This window comes from Dendropsophus ebraccatus, chromosome 1 (assembly GCF_027789765.1).
Source record: "Dendropsophus ebraccatus isolate aDenEbr1 chromosome 1, aDenEbr1.pat, whole genome shotgun sequence".
NCBI classification, from domain to species: Eukaryota; Metazoa; Chordata; class Amphibia; order Anura; family Hylidae; genus Dendropsophus; species Dendropsophus ebraccatus.
The window spans coordinates 198,206,100-198,223,212 of record NC_091454.1 but is presented as its reverse complement, the minus strand read 5'-3'; the positions used below and the strand labels follow the sequence as shown (position 1 = coordinate 198,223,212).

Genomic DNA, 17,113 nt, shown 5'->3' with positions numbered 1-17,113 from the left:
CAGATTCCACCTTTCATTTTCCAAGGAGTCTGTGAGGAATGAGAGGTGGAATCTGATTGGTTGCTAGGGGCAACTGAACCAGTTTCACTTTACACCATGTTTGATAAATCTCCCCTATGGTGACTGGATTCTACGATGAATGAGGTCACTAACTTCAGCATCAACGCTAAAAGCACGGGTAAAGACCTTAGTGCGCATGCGCAAGGCGGCATGTTAAAGCTAGGACTCCCATGATGCTTTGCGCTCTCGTTTCCTAGAGAGGTTGCGCATTTCACGTAACAGAAACTACACTTCCCAGCACCACCCAGTGTTACGTGCGCCTGCGTAGTGTTTGGTTTGGGCGGGGCTACGTGTCAGTGTCGGGCTCTTGCTGCCCCTGCACAGCGCGCTCCGCCGGTTCTGGGACAACATGGCGTTGAAAAGGATTCAGAAGGTGAGACGCGTAGTGTAGGAGGGAAGGAGACGGTATTACTCTGTGAAGTAAGCCGAGGAGCGGCTCTTTCCTCCGCCTGGTAGGGCTGCTCCTGCTCGGGACAAGGAAAGGGACAGAGTTGCTTTGGCGTGATGCCGGGAGGGAGGGGATGGGGGAGGCCGCAGCATAAAGCATCTCGGCGGAGCCAAGGGCAGCGCGGAACCTTTGCCAAATAGTGATCCCGTGGTCGATTAGGTGCGCATGCGCCGAGCCTGTCAACATCCCCCTCGTTCCTCGAGAACCTTAATGTCGCGCCTGCGCTCTGACGCCGCGCCGCTCGCTCTCCCTCACTGCGCATGCTCGCGGGAGGTTGCTGGCGAGACACGCGTGTGCGCATGCTCGAAGAGTGACAGCTGCTCTGAACCCTCCCCCTCTTTCTCTCTTGTACGCGCTGCCAAATAGTGATCCTTGGGCAGCTGCTGGGGACAGACCTTAAATGGGAAGAGGGGACAGCGAGGTGTTAAAAGAAAAAGGGGGGGTGGGGGGCAGCCGAGGCTGGTGGGCGCTGTGACAGGAGGCACACATCTCAGGCTGCCTGATGTGGGAATAGAAGCTGACCTTATCTGTGGCTGATACAGGGAAGGATGTGTCAGCAAGAACCAGCATTTCCTGGTGTGACGGGGCAAACTTGTCCACTTAAAGGGGATGTCTATGAGGAGGGGGGACCTGATAAAGAACCTGTAGAGAAGCCATTGAATCGCTCTTTGTTACGTCCATAGAGTCGGCATTCCTTCCCTGTCCCCCGCCCATGGTGTCTGTCAGCCGGGGCCGTGATGGTGTCATCCATAGTGTGTGACCTCATGATATCACATATAGCACTCACACCGGGGACAATACAATATCTTAAAGGGTTTTTTTCTCATATAATTTTTTTTTCCCGGCTGTACATTTCTAATCCCTTTAATAGCAGAGGCCTCCTTTAGCCTGTCCATAGAGGCAAAGACCAGACAGGAATAGCCGGCAGTGACTGTACAGACTGGTGACTAATGTAAAATATACGTCGTGTCCTATAAATCTGGGTCGTAAACTAGTGTTATGTCACATTTCTTAAGAACACGTCATCACTGTTAGGAGAACCTGTTCTGATCGCCTCGACCTAATTTCCAGCCGGACGTACAAACAGGGCAGACCTATACCAGTATATATCCCACTCATTTGGCCAGTGTTGAGTGACTGGAGGCTGATGTGTACTCATGGCCGTCCTCATTACACCCCAGGTCAGGAGTAGGGAACCAGTTTCCCTCCAGCTGTTGCAGAACTACAATTCCCATCATGCCCAGACAGCCAAAGCTTTAGCTTTGGTTATCCAGGCATGATGGGAATTATAATTTTGCAAGAGCTGAAGGGAAGCTGGTTCCCTACTCCTGACGTAGGTAATAAAAGAAAAAAAAAAAAAAAAGATTCTGACATCTCTCCTGTTCCCTTCATATATATTCATGCTCAGCTTGGAGGAGTGCGCATATGTAGCTAAAGGCAAAAAAAACAAAAAAAAAAACTTTTTGAACTTAATTCCTTAAAGGGGTTATCCAGCGCTACAAAACATGGCCACTTTTCCTCCTCTCTTGTCTCCAGTTTGGGTGGGGTTTCAAACTCTGTTCCATTTAAGTAAATGGAGCTTAATTGCAAACCGCACCTGAACTGGAGACAAGAGAGGGGAAAGAGTGGCCATGTTTTTGTAGCGCTGGATAACCCCTTTAAATACCACCTTTGCCGTCCTCAGATGGGCGTGGGTTTTGCAGCTCAGTTCCATTGAAGTGAATGGAGCTGAAATCGCACATAGCCTGTAGACACGGGTGGCGCTGTTTTTTTTTTTCCTTCTAATTCTGGATAACCCCTTTATTTAGAATGCTGCCACCAGTAGCCATGCAACGTCGTTTAAATTTCGGTGACTACTTGGGGGGCTGTAATGTAGGAACACAGTGCAGTGTCATTTCGGGATTGGTTTGTGAGCTGCGGGCTGGGCTCACATATAGTATGTGGTCAGCATTTTTAGCCAAAAAACAGAAGTGGAACTGAAAGAGAGAAAACTGTAATGGGAAAACTTGCAACTTCTGTGCCTCTTGATCATCCATAGATAGATAGATGATGAATCGGGCGTGTTGGAGTTTCCTCACCTGACCCTATATTGGGAGGGATAACTTCTTAGAGGGGTTATCCAGTGCTACAAAAACATGGCCAATTTCTTTCAGAGACAACATGACTCTTGTCTCCAGTTCAGGTGCAGTTTGCAATTAAGCGCCATTCACTTCAATGGAACTGAGCAGCAAAACCCCGCCTAAGCTGGAGACAAGAGTGGTGCTGTGTCTGAAAGAAAGTGGCCATGTTTTTGTTGCGCTGGATAACCCCTTTAATAGTTGGGGTCGTCTTATGCCTAGAGCCTGTATTGGGTAACAGGCAGTACAGCCCCATCCTTGTGTCTTGTCATGTCACGCTTGTCATACTTCCCTGACATCTAATCCATAAGCCCTTAATGGAAGGAAGAGCCATTTAATGGTCTCATCCAGGATACGGCAGTAATATCCAAGTAAATGGCATGTCCTCAATCTTAATAAAAATCCAAGGAGTAGAAGCATGAAGTCAGTGGTGTGTCAGTACATACCAGTATAGAGCACCTGTCTCCACACAGATTACTATATAAAGCCGCCATTTAGCATAGCTGACAGGCAGACGCTCATAGAGCTGGGGCCACTCAGCCACCGATTGTATGTAAAAATTAAATAATAATAATAATAATAAAATAATAATAAAAATGAAGTTGTAAGTAGGCCGTGGTGGCAAATGACTTGTTTTTAGGTCGACACTGGCGTGACTAAAAATCCCATTAGATTTGGATTTTGGTTGAGCAGTCGTCTTGCGGCTGCGGTAATTCACAGCGTGATTACGTATGATGTGGCATTGTGATCTCCATGTCATCATGTAGCCCTAAGGCCAGAATTACATAGCAACACGGCTCACACAAATACAGTAAACTGAAATATTTGGGCAATTCACCTGCACTTTGCTGGTGCACCACTTTATTACACTTGTGAATTCACCATTGAAATAAATATTTGAAAAAGTCTTAAAATTTAGACTTTGAACTTAGCAAAAAGCATGCCCACAACTTTTTTTTTTTTTTCAACTTGTATGGAACTGGATGTTAAGTTTGTAAGGTTACGTTTATATCATATCTGATATCTGGGTGAACATGCTATATTTACAGGTAAAGCTCTGACTACCTTCTCCAGGAGTGTGTCCTTGAAAGCAAATGTACCTTAAATCTACCGGGGGAGGGGGGATAATAATTTTTTGTGAATTGCTTCTTTAATATTGACCGTGGCCCGGTTCCCATGTACGGCATCGTCCTATTCACAACTATCGGGCCGGGGCTGAAGCACTGGAAGAAACCCCTGCCCCTCTATGACGCTGCACCAGCTTCCCCACGCCGTTCTGTTTATGGGTAATACTTAAAGTGAATGTACCTGATGGTACATTTGCTTTAAAGGGGTTATCCAGCACTACAAAAACATGGCCACTTTTCTCCCTCTCTTGTCTCCAGATTGGGTGGGGTTTCAAACTCAGTTCCATTGAAGTAAATGGAGCTTAATTGCAAACCACACCTGAACTGGAGACAAGAGGGGGAAAAGTGGCCATGTTTTTGTAGCGCTGGATGAAGTCACATATGGATCAAGTTTTGTAGCGCTGGATTTAAGTCACATATATCATAAATACACACACACACACACACACTGTGGCATACATTGGGGGAACATTCCTAGCATATACCTGTTTATGTATAGAATATAGAACAAACATGGTGTGACTAGAGCCTGACCACACAATACTATAGTTTTCTCTTTCCTCTTATAGGGGTTGTCACTTACTTTATTCTTATTCTGTTTCATGCAGGAACTGATGGACTTGCAGAGGGATCCACCAGCTCAGTGCTCTGCCGGTCCGGTTGGAGAAGACTGTACGTAATGCAGTGTGGTATAGTAGACATGACTTCACGTATAGCTACATTTATAAGCTGACTATACATGATATCTCACTGGACACAGACATAGGCTCATCTCTAATAAGTACTATCTGGAGCATGCTCTGGTTTGGGCATTCGATTACTGGTGGCTGCAGAAGTTGGATGCAGCCCTAAAGGGGTTATCCAGAGCTACAAAAACTTGGCCACTTTCTTCCACAGACAGCACCACTCTTGTCTTCAGTTCAGGTGTTGTTTGCAGTTAAAGGGGTTATCCAGCGCTACAAAAACATGGCCACTTTCCCCCTACTGTTGTCTCCAGTTTGGGTGGAGTTTTGAATTTCAGTTCCATTGAAGTAAATGGAGCTTAATTGCAAACCGCACCTGAACTGGAGACAACAGTAGGGGGAAAAGTGGCCATGTTTTTGTAGCACTGGATAACCCCTTTAAGCTCCATTCACGTCAATGGAACAAAGTTACAAAACCCCACCCAAACTGGAGACAAGAGTGGTGCTGTTTCTGTAAGAAAGAGGCCATGTTTTTGTAGCTCTGGATAATCCCTTTAGGCTGCCTGGAAAATATGGATACAGCCATAGGCCTATGACTGTATCCATGTTTTCCCAGACTCCTTTGGGCTGCATCCAGGTTCTTCAGCCACCAGTATTCAAATGCCAAACAATTGGACTTGAGCATGCTATCCCCGGTTATCCTGCATGATACAGCACCATCTTTTAGCGGTCTGATCCAAGATAAGAGTATAGCAGAAATTAATGACTTCTCTACAGATTTGCCATTCGGTAAGTTATGGAACTCACACACGTTTGCATTAGCGCACTTTCCCATACACACCTCACGACCAATAGAGTAGCGTATCTTTCATGAAATATCCCCCAAGTTGTGTCTCTCTGTATTTCAGTGTTTCACTGGCAGGCGACTATCATGGGCCCTGTAAGTATCACATCCCACAATGTGTGCTCCCCTCCTCTGTTTGTGTATAAGCTAATATGTCATGTCACGTCACATCCTCAGCCGGGGGAGGGGGTGAGAACTGCAAAACACTGGCAGCTGCCATTTCCTAGTGAGGAGGATGTGCAAGTTTAGACAGTGCCTATCCAAGATCTGGGGTGTGCAGCCTCCAGTGGGGGGACCACCACATGGGGTGTCTTTGTGTGTCTGGGGTCTTCCTGTCATCTATGTAAAACATTTACAGAAGTGACTTATTGTATGAATTTGTAGATCGGGTCATAGGTTGTCCAGATCATGAACTGTGCAGCGTGATATTCACTTGTATCTAGCCAACAGAGGGCGCTCTCCTGAAACTGGTTTGTTAGGAAAAAAAGGATACCAACACACATAAGCTCAGCGGGCTCCAAAAAGACCTTCTTTTGCAGGTGTCAAACTAGCGGCCCTCCAGCTGTTGCTAAATTTGTTGCAAAATTCCCATCATGCCTGGACAGCTAAAGCCTGATGGGAATTGTAGTTTTGCAGCAGCTGGAGGGCCGCTAGTTTGATACCTCTGCTCTTTCAGCTTTCCTGGCACATACATCAAATGTGAAATAAAAATTAAGTGTGAACAGGGCCTTACAGAGATCTTCTGTTTGCAGAATACAGTGTGCTATGGCACCATGCGGTATACGTGCATCATACTCTATGCACCGCTAGGCATTAGAAAATCTTGTGATGTGGCTGATCTTCTCCCAACATGGAGATTAAGTGCTAATTCCTGAATGTGCCCCCTGCACAGCCCTCTTATGCGCGGGATCAGCTCTGCTAGGTATTCCTTTTTCCTTAGTCCAGGTCACAAAAATATCCCTATTAGTCCTTTACATCCTTTTTTTTTTTTTTTGTTTAATGTAACATTAACGGATTGGCGCCCACATGGGGATCCTGGGGGCTTGTTTTTTTTTTTTTTTTTAAATGCCGCCCTGTTCCTGAGCTCCACACCTTTTTGTCGTGCACCGTCCCAGCTCTATGCACTGTGACGATATCACCTCCCATCTTTACAGTGGCTCTATTTGAATCAATGGAGCTGTGTCACAGAGGGGAAGGGGATATGGTTCCACTGGGGGGTGGCGGGCCTGCCCCCGGTGCATAGATGGGAGCTGGGACAGTGCGCGGCAAAAAGGTGTGGAGCTGGGATCTCTATGTGGGCACCAATCCGCTAATATGTGTAAAAAAAAAAATAAATAAATTTTTAAATGTATGTACCTAAGGGTACATTTACTTTTAAAATTATCCAGAAATGTCAAAAGTTTAGATGGCACTTCCGATATCTGCTGTGATTTTTGATAAGTGGTTGAAGAGCCCTCCATTCCCTTACTGACCGCACAAACCCACTCTATATAGAGACTTACAGTACAAATGTAGCGAATCGCCTTGTTAGCTCTGCACTCTGCTTATCAGCCTGGAAAAGCTGGATCCAGTCCTGGAAAACTTCTCCCAGGACTGGATCCAGCTTTTTTCCAGGCCACCGGGAAGTAACAGAAGGACTTAAAAGGCAACAGGCTGATAAGCAGCCTGCGCTTCACTTTGTACTGTAAATTTTTAAATCTCTAACCTTAGGCTACGTTCACACAGAGCAAAAGGAGCGGATTACGCAAGGAAATATTTCCGCCTGAAATCAACTGACGCTGAATTCCGAGCAGAATATAAGCAGAATGCAAGCAGAATCCCTGCGTATTCTGCTAGGAAAGTGTTCAGCTCGTAATCAGCTCTTGACAAATTCAGCGCGGAATACTCGAGGAATCCGCGCTGAATCCGCATGCATTCAGCGCTGAAATTCAGCGAGTATTTGGTGAGTAAACTAGACTATACCAGAACATATACTAGAATCCTCCTCCCCCCCTTTTCCCCATTTCTGCGCTGATTCAGCGAGTAATTTCCGCTTGTATTACGCTTGTATTCCGCGCTGAATCCGCGCTGAAACAGAAAATCAGAGCCCCATTGATTTGTATAGGCTTCCGCTAGCGGAAGAATGAACATGTTCATTCTTCTGGCGGAAAGCGGATTAGTTCAGTGCGGAAATTCCACTGTGTGAACTGCAGAGCAGAATTTCCATTCAACACAATGGAAATTAGCTCTGCACCTATTTTAACGGCTGAAATTTCAGCGCTGATTCAGCGCAGAAATTCAGCTGCTTTTGCTCAGTGGGAACGAGCCCTTAGAGTATAATGGAACAAATCAGTGGAATCAGGCGGCCGGAGAAGGAGTGGTACAGGCTTCACCCAGCGATAGCAGCGGGTCTCTGGAATGAGAACTGGTTCAATATAAATTTTTGACACGTCTAAGGCTACGTTCACACAGAGCAAAAGGAGCGGATTACGCAAGGAAATATTTCCGCCTGAAATCAACTGACGCTGAATTCCGAGCAGAATATAAGCAGAATGTAAGCAGAATCCCTGCGTATTCTGCTAGGAAAGTGTTCAGCTCGTAATCAGCTCTTGACAAATTCAGCGCGGAATACTCGAGGAATCCGCGCTGAATCCGCATGCATTCAGCGCTGAAATTCGGCGAGTATTTGGCGAGTAAACTAGACTATACCAGAACATATACTAGAATCCTCCTCCCCCCCCCCTTTTCCCCATTTCCGCGCTGATTCAGCGAGTAATTTCCGCTTGTATTACGCTTGTATTCCGCGCTGAATACGCGCGTATTCCGCGCTGAAACAGAAAATCAGAGCCCCATTGATTTGTATAGGCTTCCGCTAGCGGAAGAATGAACATGTTCATTCTTCTGGCGGAAAGCGGATTAGTTCAGTGCGGAAATTCCACTGTGTGAACTGCAGAGCAGAATTTCCATTCAACACAATGGAAATTAGCTCTGCACCTATTTTAACGGCTGAAATTTCAGCGCTGATTCAGCGCAGAAATTCAGCTGCTTTTGCTCAGTGGGAACGAGCCCTAATGTTGCAAAGGTGTAGTGCTGTCATATATAGGATTTATCCCTGAAGTAGAAAACAAATCACCTGTAAGTCAATGAAACTATTGATGATCAGGAGATTAATTTGCACAATAGATGTTCTGTGTAAAAAAAAAAAAAAAAAAAAGTGAAAAATTCTATAAAGTTGCCTCTTGGGCTACAATGCTCATACTTGCTCCCTGTAATACCATATTATGAAGCTATTCTTCTAGGGCACAGATGACAAACCCGCATCTCTCCAACTGTTGCAAAACTACAATTCCCATCATGCCTGAACAGCCAAAGCTTTGGCGGAAAGGCTGCGAGTTTGACCCCCCTGTTCTAGGGGGTGAGCATCTACTTAGTATGATACCACGTGGAGCACCATATAGAGTTGCATAGATTACACAGCCCCCCATACAGCCTGCTGCAACTATTCTGCCATGTGCATGAGGCCTTATATCTGTTTTCAAGAAAGCTGGGTAACAAGTGCCATGGCTGCTATTAAAGAAGGATACGCCATCATTTTGTCACCTGACCAGGCAAGACCTGTTCTGAGAATGGAGAGCCTTGCTGAGCATAGATGTCTTGCTATGTGTTTTGTATGTGAATCAGGAACCTTCAGGATGGGTTTAAGGCATAAAAATGTAGTAACCACATGTGATAGATCCTTTATGTGTTTTTTGAGATCAGAGATTTTCCATAACTGTTATAAAGTAGTATTCTGGGTCCAGAACTAACGCTGTGGGCAGGACTTGGAATATGACGTCTACATTATTAGAGTAGCCAGTATAAGAAGTGCTTGTCCTCTCCCCCCCAGCCTATTGCTCTCCTTCTCCCCCCATTGACCTGCTTCTTAATTTTTCAGAATGACAGCCCTTTCCAAGGTGGAGTTTTCTTCCTCACCATTCACTTTCCCACAGATTATCCCTTCAAGCCCCCTAAGGTAAGTAGAGCGGGTACAGGTGACCGTACCGTGTGGGGAGGGCAGAGCCAGGACCAGACTACACAGCAGAGGGTGTATAGCAGCCAGACTGATTTTCTCTATACCTTATGTGGGTCATTGATGTTGTACTTTCTCTTTACAGGTGGCATTTACAACCAAAATCTATCACCCTAACATTAACAGTAATGGCAGCATTTGCCTGGACATCTTGAGGAGCCAGTGGTCACCCGCTCTGACTGTATCCAAGGGTCAGTTGGCTTATGTACATATGAAGAAACTGTGTGTTTGGCATATATAGCAAATTCTCTGCTGTAACAAATGTATTTAAATGGCCGCACGATTCGTCATGCCATGTAAATGCACTGCAAGCGGACACAGATCTTCCTGATCGGTGGCCATACATGACACCATATTGTGATCCTTGTGCTATTACGCCCACAGACATCAGGCGGGGGGGGGGGGGGGGGGGGGGGGGGGGGGGGGTGTTGGATGCCTGGACAATCTTTAGATCATCTGGGTGGCCCATAGGAGGCAGCATCAATCTCCTGCCGCCGCTCCCATCACATGGGGAGATGGCCACCAGACTGTTATTGGGATTGTTTTTCCAGGTCATTTTTTAAATCAACGATCAGCCAAGATCCTACATGTTGGCTGATCATTGACTTAAAACATGACCCATTACACAAAACGATTATCAGCTGTAACGGCCGGTAATCAGCCACGTATGGCCGATAATCGCTTTGTGTAATAGTACACTAAGGTTATTGCCATCCCCCTGGTGGTTTACTGCAGTGAAGGCATTAGGGTGCCTTAACACACACCAGATCCACAGCAAAATCCACTGCAGATCCAGTGTCAGTGCATCCCGCTGCGTGTATGTAAGTTAACCCCCCGGCGGCCGGAGCATACATCACCTCCTCCCCGCTCTGGCTTGCTTCGTGGGTTCCCGGCGTCTGCTCATCCCGCTTAGACAATCAGTATGCTGCCCCACCGCAGCCACTGATTGGCTGAGAGGGACGTCCTGCTGGGGAGCAGGTGATGCCCCCTCCAGCCGCTGCAGGGTTAACTTATATACACGCAGCGGGATGTCAATTCCGCTGCGAGTATGTATTCTCATAGGGATGAACTGACACTGGATATGCAGAGGATTTCGCTGCGAATCTACAGTGTAAAATCTGCTGTGGATCTGGTGTGTGAAGGCACCCTAAAGGAGAAGTCCGGCGATTTCTAAAAGTCGTCAGCCTGGGGGGGAAGGAGGGAAATTGATTACAACTACTAACTTGCCTCTCCCCATATGGGACCAGTCTCTGGACCCCAGCCAATCAGTGACTGGAGCTGCCTCCCACCCCGGTCACTGACTGGCTAAGCGACCAGTCCATCAATCGGGTCCTGACATGGACATTCCAGAGATCCCGAAGCCCAGCTGGTGTCCTGCGGCTGTTCACCATGGACACTAGGAGAAGTCAGTTGTTACTTTTAGAAATCGTCGAACTTCTCCTGGGATTGTCCAGGCTTGGGAAAACATGTTCGCTTTCATTAAAGTGAATGGAGCTGAATTGTAATATCACACACAACCTAAAGACAGGGGTGGTGCTGTTCTTGCAAGAAAGTAGTCGTGGTTTTTCTAATTCTGGATGTTAAATGTTAAAATTCCTGATGGTCTGGGTCAGAGGAAAGGTTCGCACTAGCATTTTTGTTGGCGAACAACAGTCATGGGACTAATATCCACATCCTTCCTTGTCTAGAGCAGTTTAGAGGTCTGACCGTCATACCTTGTGTTTGAGTTTCTTGCCTCTTTAGGTTTCACTGTCCAACAGGAAGCTGAATACTAAGTATTCCCCTTCCTTTTCTTTCATACACTGATCATACAGGTGAGTGCAGGGAGGAGATAGAGAGGACTGTGCTGCTGTAACTCTATGGTCTCACAGTTCTATGGTTGGGTAGAGCGAATCATGGAAGATCTAGGCCAGGGGTGTCAAACTCAGGCCCTCCAGCTGTTTCAGAACTACAATTCCCATCATGCCTGGACAGCTAAAGCTTTGGCTGCCCAGGCATGATGGGAATTGTAGTTTTGTAACAGCTGGAGGGCCTGAGTTTGACACATGTGGTCTTGGCAATCATACGTGATCCATGACTGTAACAATGGTGATGGTGTCCTGGAGGCACCAGCCCTGGTGGTTATCAGAATCCATCTGCCTATATGATCAGCACCTACACCTATATATGTAGTACACACAATATAGGGGCTCTGTTTGTGGGGGCCCTAATGCATGTCTCCTCCACTGTCTTAGGGGCCCTTCTTCCCTTCCTTGACACAAAAGATCTAAACACGACTTGGTCTTTTACTATTTTCCCTTACACTATAGAGGAGATTGATCAGACATGGTGTAAAGTGAAACTGGCTCAGTTGCCCCTAGCAACCAATCAGATTCCACCTTTCATTCCTCACAGACTCATTTGAAAATGAAAGGTGGAATCTGATTGGTTGCTAGGGGCAACTGAGCCGGTTTCACTTTACACCATGTTTGATAAATCTCCCCCTATATGTATATATCGGAATCTTGTAAAAATGGTGTTCCCAAGTGTGTAGGGCACTACACTGATTCATGTATACATTCAGGAAATGGCCTAAACATAGTGACTAGTTGTCCATGTTCTGGCTATTAAAGTGGGCCCGTGCCAGTACACACACACGTACACATGTCCGGATGCCATTATACATGTGTAGCACAAGGGCACATTGTAATGTGAACCCACCCTAAGTGACAATCCCATGTGCTGTGTGTGCAGAGCATATAGCCGCAGCAGATGTAAGGGTTTGAGGTATCTAAGTTCGTCGGTGTCAACAGTTCAGGATCCAGTTTCTTTGTATTTCTTTTTTGGGTTTCAGGAATATCTCCGTACTATATTTTGACTCTTTGTAATTTTATTCTTTTAGTTCTGCTGTCCATCTGCTCACTCCTGTGTGACCCCAACCCAGACGACCCTCTGGTGCCAGAGATCGCGCACACGTACAAAGCAGACCGGGAGAAGTACGTACAACTTGGCGTTGTTTCTATTCTGTATGGCTTTTGTAGCGGGGATGTGAATGTCCAGAAAGTGCAGGATTGTGGGCTGTCTGCACAGTGTACTATGTATTATCTTGCTGTCACATGTCACTTTCAGCCAAAACAGGGCCTTAGTGTAGCCTCTCTAATACAGCGATCTGACTACAGGTCTGAGGACTGTCATAGATCCATATTCTCCTGTTAGTTCCAGTCAGCAGACCCTGTTCTTTGGCTGCATGTTGCCGTCTGTAATAGGGAATGTTAAGTCGACTATTGGTAGTAAAGTGCTGCACAAATAATCTAGCAGTCATTTGTGAAGTCCCATCTGCAAACTGGGCCATGTGGTAAGCATGTACAGAAGCGCCAATCTTTATAATGAGTACTAGTCAGGCTGTGTAAGTATGCTGCCGAAGCATAGTGCAGTGATGGGAAACCTTCAGCATTCCAGCTGGTGCAAAACTACACTTCCCATCATGCCTGAACAACCAAAGAAATTGCTTTGGCCGTCTAGGTATGAAGGTAATTGTAGTTTTGCAGCAGCTGGAATGTTGAAGGTTTCCCCTCACTGGCCTAGTGTGATAGTCCTGCATGGCCGGCAGATCATTATATGGGCTTACCTCTGTTTTTGGTTTACAATAAGATTTTCTCTTCTCTTTGCAGGTATAACAGACTAGCACGAGAATGGACAAGTAAATATGCAATGTAACACACTCTAAATAGCACAGCCAGACTGACAGACTGGAGAGGGTAGAGACCCTCCCACTTCTCTTGTTTATCTTCTTGTGCCAACATGCCCGCAATGTTTTTATAGAACACCGACCAACCAAAAATAGAGCAACTCCATGGATGCTCCCGCCCTTTACATTCAGCTCTCTGCAGCCTGGCTGAGGAATAGTCACCCATTCTCACATCTGCTGCTGTTATATTATTATTCTCCTTCTCATTCTACGCCTGAATCCTATGGGCTGAGAACCTTACCCCCTGTGCACTGAAATACCCCCCTTCCCTCCTCCTCCCCCCCCCCCTCCCCTTGCTTTCGAGATGCTCATATCACCTTACTCCCTTCTTTAAATAACTCAGGACATAGCGGTTTGTTTGGGAAGGGTCCCATGATCCTCTCCAAGCCCCCCCCCCCCCCCCCCCCCCCTCCTCTTCGCCCCTTCTGTAGCCCTCCCCTTCCCCAGTCCAGAGTAGCATGGCTGGCAGCTGCTGTTGCTGGAGCAAGAGAAGACTTTGTGGAAATTGGAGGAAGATCAAGTGTCGTCTCCAGGCCTTTTATTCACCGTGATGTCATTCTCGTCCCTTTATCTGTTGTCTTTTATCTGCATGGAGTAGAAGATCCGAAATGTATACGGAACGGTGTGCAATGTGACTCGCACGCTATTGGTACTGTTCGCAGGGATACACACTCCCCCGAATGTTTCACATACAGTCTCCCTGCCCCCCACCCCACCCCCAGAATGAACCGGTTACAATGTACAGTCCAATGGGATGGATTGTCTCCACTGAACGGTGGTACTCTGTATCTTCCTAGCATCTCTTAGAAGTGGATAAACCCGCTATGTGTACTAGTTCCAGACTATGTAGCAGCCACCTGTGTTACTTTTATCACACACTAATTCATATCAGTTTGTGCTTTAGTAGTGTATCTAACTCTTCGGTATCTGTCCTGTAAACAAGGCTAAACGGAGCATAGGTAGTGCCGGAACATTCATATAGACTGCATTGTCCAAGTTTTTTTTTTTTTTTTTCCTCTTATACTATATACAGCCCATGGCCAAGAATGGGGGGTGTTTGTGCAAAATAAAAAAAACCACAACCCCTCCCTCCCCCAATCCTGGACGTCCCTTTTAAAATTTGTACCCATAGCTGTGATCTAAGGTAAAACTGTAAGGAAGCATAGTCCATGGACAAGATAGATATGTGACTCTCTTGACTATATGCATGTAAATAAGCATTCCCTCCTGTACGTGTTATGGCCGTTACCTCTTGTATAAATGTGTATGGTGAGGTCGCTTGTTGTGTTCCATATCACCGATGGACATGCAGGCGGAAACAATCATGTTGTAGCTTGGTAGCTAGAGACTGAAGCACTATGGCCATGTACTTTTCATAGCTGTCTACTTTTTCCCCATAGACGTGCCCATACCATGTGTTCTGAATAGGGAAAGGTGAATAAGCCACTGGCAGCAGCTGACAGATCCAGCAGTCCAGTCCTTCTGCCATCAGATACCCCCCCCCCCCCCCCCCCAACAACACATTAGATGGTCAACCGATCTTGGCCAATTTGTGCGTATGACAACCATTAGTTTAGCCTTGTTTACAAAGTAAATCCTCTCCCCCCCCCCCCCCCCCCCCCCCAACTCGATTCTAACCCCAGGATCACTTAACCAGACAGGTCTTTCACCATCCATTGTGACCCCCCCCCCCCCCCCCATTCTCTGTTGGGAGGAAAAGCTTGCAGGCCATCCTGGTAGTGCAGTCGCCCCACACCATGGAAGCAGCCATACCCTGCACTAATCCTACAGCCACAACCGTGTCTTTATGATAATCGAGTCCTACTAGTTACTGTACCCCTTCCTCCCCCTTGCTTTAGTGATGCCTTTATTCCCCCAGTAAATATATCGGCTGCCTTCTGTAGCATTGGCCTAGCTCCCGATATGGCTGCTTCCATGGTGTCGTCCATACGCAGGACTGCGACGGGCAGGAGAATGTTTTTCAGCACTGTGAATTTAGCTTTGTCCCAGCCTACCTCACTTTCTGAACTCTGGGACAAAATGATCCCTCCTTTTGGTGGGGGCGGCTTTGCAATGTTTGCGTCCGAGAGCAGAATACTGTACAAGCCTATGGGGGGGGGGGTCTCTTACTGTTTTATACATAGCTTACCTGAAGAGTGTGAACTATCCAGCGGTTATTACATAGAGCTTATGATGATGATGCACTGTACAACTGCAGAGGATCTCTAGTACTAATATTACATTGTATTCTGTTGCTGAGTATCTACTAAAACTTGCACTGTGTAATGATGCAGAGTATCTGTATGCAATGTATATGAATGTGCTGCACTGAATTACAAGACTGAGAATCGGTAACCGTGTTCCTAAATTCCAGGTCTGACTCCTTGAGATTTCATACGAGCGGGATAATATCATGGGGGGGGGGGGGGAACGTGTAAAGTCCATTGTGGGAGCAGCCATTCTATTACAAGCTTCACCATCTGTGGGATCACAGTTTAGCAATGTTACAGGAAGCTTCGCTGAACCCCTGTGTAATGAATTGGTCATCAGTTTATTTATACATGTAAAAGTTGTTCGGATTCCCCTGAGAAGTCTGGAAGGAGACTCTGGACTGTGTCATGCCAGACTTCATCAGGGTATCTGAACGCTTACGACTTTTACACGACTAAATTAATCAGCTGCCGATTGACTAGGATTGGTTTTGGCGAATCTGGTTGTAGATTTAATCAACTCCAATCATTGACCATGTGGTGCCATTTTCTAGCTGCTTTAAAGGGGTTATCCAGTGCTACAAAAACATGGCCCCTGTTCCCCCTCTCGTCTCTAGATTGGGTGGGGTTTGAAACTTTGCTCCATTGAAGTAAATGGAGCTTAATTGCAAACCACAAACCTGAACTGGAGACGAGAGGGGGAAAAGCGGCCATGTTTTTGTAGCGCTTGATAATCCCTTTAAGGCCGGAAGATGAAGACTGCATTCCTATACTGAACCTATATAATGCAATGATGAGAAGCGCTCAGCCTGATGCTTCTCCCTGATGGATGAACACTTGAACAGAGAAACCAACCTTATTTTGGCTTTTCTGTTCTGTGCTCTTGTCTCCTTTACACCTTCTGCATGTTCAGTGTCTGTACCCTAGTACAGGCAGTATTGTGGAAGTGAAGTCTGTGCATCAGGTCAGCACAGCGCTGAATGATCTAGCAATATCATGTAGTCCATTCACGGCTGCAAGGCATGACCCAACTCCATACGGTGTAAGTAATGCAAAGTTACTCAGCATTGTATGTAGAGCTGTGAGAAAATCGGACACAAAGCTTCCTCCTATACCTTCAAAATGGCTGCGACCGTCGCCCCTCTGGTTGAGTGGTGTGCACAGAAGCTGTAATGTTACTAGAAGGGGGGGGGGTGGATATCGGCAAAGGCCAGGTGACGATAAATGTAAGGGTCACTTCCCATAAATTATTTATTCTTATGTTTCTATTTAAACACACAGTTTCTGTTTTCCATAGACCAGTGTCTGTATTAAATGCTTCTCATTCTTCCTCAATTGTCTCTATAGACTGTTACTCCACAGAGTCCTCCTTTGCTATGGGCGTAGGATTATTTCTTACCATTTACCTGTAGCGATGCTGAAGCATGGCTACAAATTAGGGACCTCCCGCAGCTCCAGATCTTATATAACCATAGATATGTATGGTGAGTGAGCAGATCTTAAATTTCCATAGACATGTATGGTGAGTAAGCGGCGAGCGGGTCCCGTGCTGTCTCCTGTATTGTGTACAATGCACTAAAAAAAAAAAAAAAAAAAAAAAACGGGGGTGGGGGTGGGGTGGTTGGTTAGAGTCCGTTTCTCTCAGCATATTGCATATAACAAATAGCCAAGTGGTTGCCTGATACCTGTTACAGTAGCTCCGGGTGCTACTTTCATACCAAGCTGTAAATGGACATGATGATTATGAAGACAACATCATGGCACTTCCAAGATGCGGTGCGCCTGTGTGCACGGACCCTGTTGACTTGAGGTATTGATTTTGGCTAGGTCTTCTTCTTAAAAGCCAAGA

General features: G+C 46.3%; 1 protein-coding gene across 1 annotated transcript; it reads left to right on the top strand.

Annotated features, from left to right (window-relative positions):
• The first annotated feature begins 316 nt into the window (after positions 1 to 316).
• UBE2D4 (ubiquitin conjugating enzyme E2 D4) lies at positions 317 to 13,450 on the top strand. The gene is made up of 7 exons (XM_069944195.1): positions 317 to 433; positions 4,361 to 4,424; positions 5,344 to 5,375; positions 9,193 to 9,270; positions 9,413 to 9,518; positions 12,209 to 12,302; positions 12,978 to 13,450. Exons 1-7 carry the CDS (start codon positions 410 to 412, stop codon positions 13,021 to 13,023), a joined length of 444 nt encoding a protein of 147 aa, XP_069800296.1. The 5' UTR covers positions 317 to 409; the 3' UTR covers positions 13,024 to 13,450.
• The last annotated feature ends 3,663 nt before the right edge of the window (positions 13,451 to 17,113 follow it).